We start from the raw sequence: 3,329 nt of genomic DNA, 5'->3' as shown, positions 1-3,329 counted from the left end.
GGGACCCTTCCTAAGAGCCTGGCCCGCCAGATAAGCACCGGACGCCAGCAGGCCATAGTTTCTTATGACCCATTGTTCCCGAAACTGTTTGCTTTGGGACACATCCGTGACCACAGATGTTATCTTTGGGCCTTGTAACTCTTTAACCCACCTTCTTAGTCTTGGGAACTTCCCACCTCCCCACCAAGGGCCTTGGTATTTTTCCACTACTACTCCCCTTTTCTCGCCCTCTCCCCTGCCCTGCCAGAGCCGTGCTTTAAAAGAAATACCAAAGCTCAATAAAGCTGACACTTGACCGGCAACCATCTGCTTGTGTCCTTTCTCTCTCTTGCCCACCTTTTTCAGGATTGACCCCCTTCGCCCCCACGAATAACTAGGTCCCGCGGGTCGGGGCAGAGTGAGGGCTCGAAGTACGGGTCTCTCCGGACGGACCCTGAAGCGAGGAAGAAGGCCTTGAAGCGAGGAAGAAGGCCTTTGAAACCACACACAAGCGTGATCAGCTCCCTCTGACCCGGAGAGACTACACGACCTGGTAAGCTTTACATTTTCGTCCTATCGAGATGGGCCATTCTTTGTCTAAGGAGGCGTCATTCGTTAAGGAATTAAAGGCCTCCCTCAGAGAGAGAGGAATTCGGGTTAAGAAAAAAGACTTGGTAAATTTCTTTCTTTTCATTGATAAAGTATGTCCTTGGTTTATGATAGATGGTCCTACTATTCATCCTAAGAAATGGCAAAAAGTTGGTAGAGAACTCAATCAAAAACTTGCTGCCGAAGGAAACGATGCCCTGAGTCCCACAGTCTTCTCGTTCTGGGGAATAATTAGAGATATTGTTGAGGATGCAGACAATGATACTGACAACCGCCAACTCCTTTTGGTTGCTGAATTTTGTCTCGCTTCCTCTACTCAAAACTCACCAGTGGCCTCTCAGCCTCCCTCTCGGCCTCCTTCTTGCCCCCCCTCTCGTGCCTCTGCGTCACTTTCCCTAATTGATGCTTCTGTTTCCAATCCCTCTAGTCTTCCTCAACTCTATCCCCCCCCCCTGCCCTCTGCTAGTGTTTATGAACCTCCACCCTATAAATCTCCTCCTCTGATTAATCCCGTTCTCAAAAAGCCTAAGCCTAAGATCTCTCCGCTACCCCCTCAGCCTCTTCCCTCTCAAGATACTGACCCCCTCGATCCTGGAGATGCCACAACTTTCGAGGACGAGGCCGCCCATTATCATGATGACGATCCCCCGCTTGCCTCTGCTCCCCCTGCACCTTTCCCCGCTACTGTTCCTCCTACTCTGCCAACCTTCCCAACTATTCCTTCGACTTCCCTTTCAGAAATTCGATCTCGCCTCTCCGCCCAGGTCAGGGACCTTACAGAAATTCACCATCTTCAACAGCAACTCTCCTGCCTTACAACTCGCTGTTCAGCCTTTACAAACCCTTTTCCTTCCATACCTCCAATTCTGCCTCCTCCTGAACCTTCTCCGGTCAACCCTCCGATCAATCCTGCCTCGACTCAAACCCCTCCCCAGCTTGCCTTTCCTGTAACCACCCGCTCTCAGACTTGTCAAGACCGACGGTCTGGGTCTTTGGCCGCCCCTCGCGCCTCTACCCCTCTTTCAACTCCCCTTCCCCAGTCTGAGGCTGACGGCTCCTTTGGCGAGAGTGAGACTGATGATAATGAGGACGAGGGAATAGTAAACCGTGACTCCCCCGTGGGCGAGCCCGGTGATTATCGCCGGCTTCACTTCAAAAAATTAGAAAAACTTAACTCAGCTGTCAGGACTTATGGGCCCAACGCTCCCTTTACCATTTCCCTGTTGGAAAGTATGGCGGAGGGAGGCTTCCTAACTCCTGGTGAATGGCTGACGGTGGTTCAATCAGTTTTAACTAGAGGTCAATTCCTTGCATGGCAGGCAGACTGGTAAGATCGTTGCCATACCTTGGCTAATAATAATCTAAAAAATGTCAAAAACCCTCCTTTAAATGGACTTTTAATAAATTAACGGGCCAGGGAAAATATGCCTCAGAGCAGGTACAACAGGGCTTTCCCTTGGGGCTCCTGGCCCAGGCCCATGGTGCTGCATTGGCAGCTTGGCGTGCTATCCCTGTAAAAGGATCTGTTCTCTCACCTTTAACTAAAATTATCCAAGGAAGTAATGAGGATTACTCTGAGTTTTTTGGTCGCCTCTTAGAGGCGGCTGAGAGAACATTGGGACCAGATAAAATTGAACAAAAAGAAAACAAACTTCTCAAACAATTGGCATTCGAAAACGCAAACTCTGCCTGCAAGGCTGCCCTCCGGGGCAAACATAAAGACAAAGACCTTCCTGATATGATCCACTTGTGCCAAGAGGTGGACACTTTTACACATAAAATGTCTCAGGCCATTAATCTGGTTATGGGAGCACCCGCACAGCCTAGCGGCTCCAAATTTTCCTGCTGTAAATGTGGACAAACGGGCCATTTTGCACGCCAGTGTCCACAGCAGGAGGCTTCAGGCTTGCGCCCACAAGGCCAGCCTCAAGCCTTGAGCCAGACAGGGGCTACTCGGCCCCTACCCACAACAGTCTGCCCTCGCTGCCGTCGTGGTAAACATTGGGCTAATACTTGCCGCTCCCAAATGGATATCTCAGGCAACCCCCTCCCTCCCAGGGCGGGAAACATGTTGAGGGGTCAGCCCCAGACCCCTCAACCGATCAATTTCTTGCCGGCCTCAGGGATAAGCCAGCCATGCCACGATCAGGTTCCAATACAGTCAGTGCCAGGTCAGTCACCTGCCTTCGCAGGGCAACCCCCGGGAGTGCAGGATTGGACCTCTGTGCCTCCGCCGACTCAATTCTAACTCCGGAAGATGGGGTTCAAATTATCCCTACAGGGATCTTTGGACCGCCCCTCCCCCCCCACAGACCTATTACTTAATTCTAGGCAGAGCCTCCAGTACATTAAAGGGTATTACTGTTTTCCCTTCCTTAATTGACAATGATTATACTGGAGAAATAAAAATCTTGGCCATTAGTGCGCGGGGTCCCCTCCCAATTATCAAGGGACAGCGCTTAGCCCAGGCCCTCCCCCTACCTCTAAATTCAGCTACTCCCTCCCTAGGCCCTTCTCGAGGAGCCTCCATCCCTGGGTCATCTGATATATTCTGGGTCCAACAGATGACTCGAGAGCGACCCACCCTAAAACTTAAACTTAATGGAAAAACTTTTGAGGGCCTTTTAGATACAGGAGCAGACTCCACGGTAATCTCACAAAAGGCTTGGCCCTCTGGTTGGCCCTCACAACCAACCTTGACTCAACTTCAGGGCATAGGTCAGTCCCTTAACACCCTCCAG

General features: G+C 51.0%; 1 protein-coding gene across 1 annotated transcript; it reads left to right on the top strand.

Annotated features, from left to right (window-relative positions):
- The first annotated feature begins 560 nt into the window (after positions 1-560).
- Positions 561-2,836, top strand: LOC132646696 (endogenous retrovirus group K member 21 Gag polyprotein-like). The gene is made up of 2 exons (XM_060365209.1): positions 561-1,862; positions 2,006-2,836. The coding sequence occupies exons 1-2, from the start codon at positions 561-563 to the stop codon at positions 2,834-2,836; spliced, it is 2,133 nt and encodes a 710-aa protein (XP_060221192.1).
- Positions 2,837-3,329: the final 493 nt, after the last annotated feature.

Source organism: Meriones unguiculatus, chromosome 12, assembly GCF_030254825.1.
Source record: "Meriones unguiculatus strain TT.TT164.6M chromosome 12, Bangor_MerUng_6.1, whole genome shotgun sequence".
Taxonomy (NCBI): domain Eukaryota; kingdom Metazoa; phylum Chordata; class Mammalia; order Rodentia; family Muridae; genus Meriones; species Meriones unguiculatus.
Note: the sequence above shows the minus strand (reverse complement) of the source record. Positions and strands in the feature narration are given on the sequence as shown.

Bases quoted from the DNA above. Each gene is read 5' to 3' on its own strand.
- LOC132646696 (XM_060365209.1), top strand. From the start codon at position 561: ATGGGCCATTCTTTGTCTAAGGAGGCGTCATTCGTTAAGGAATTAAAG. The intron at 1,863-2,005 runs GTGGTTCAATCA...TTAACGGGCCAG, and splicing joins CTCCTGGTGAATGGCTGACG to GGAAAATATGCCTCAGAGCA.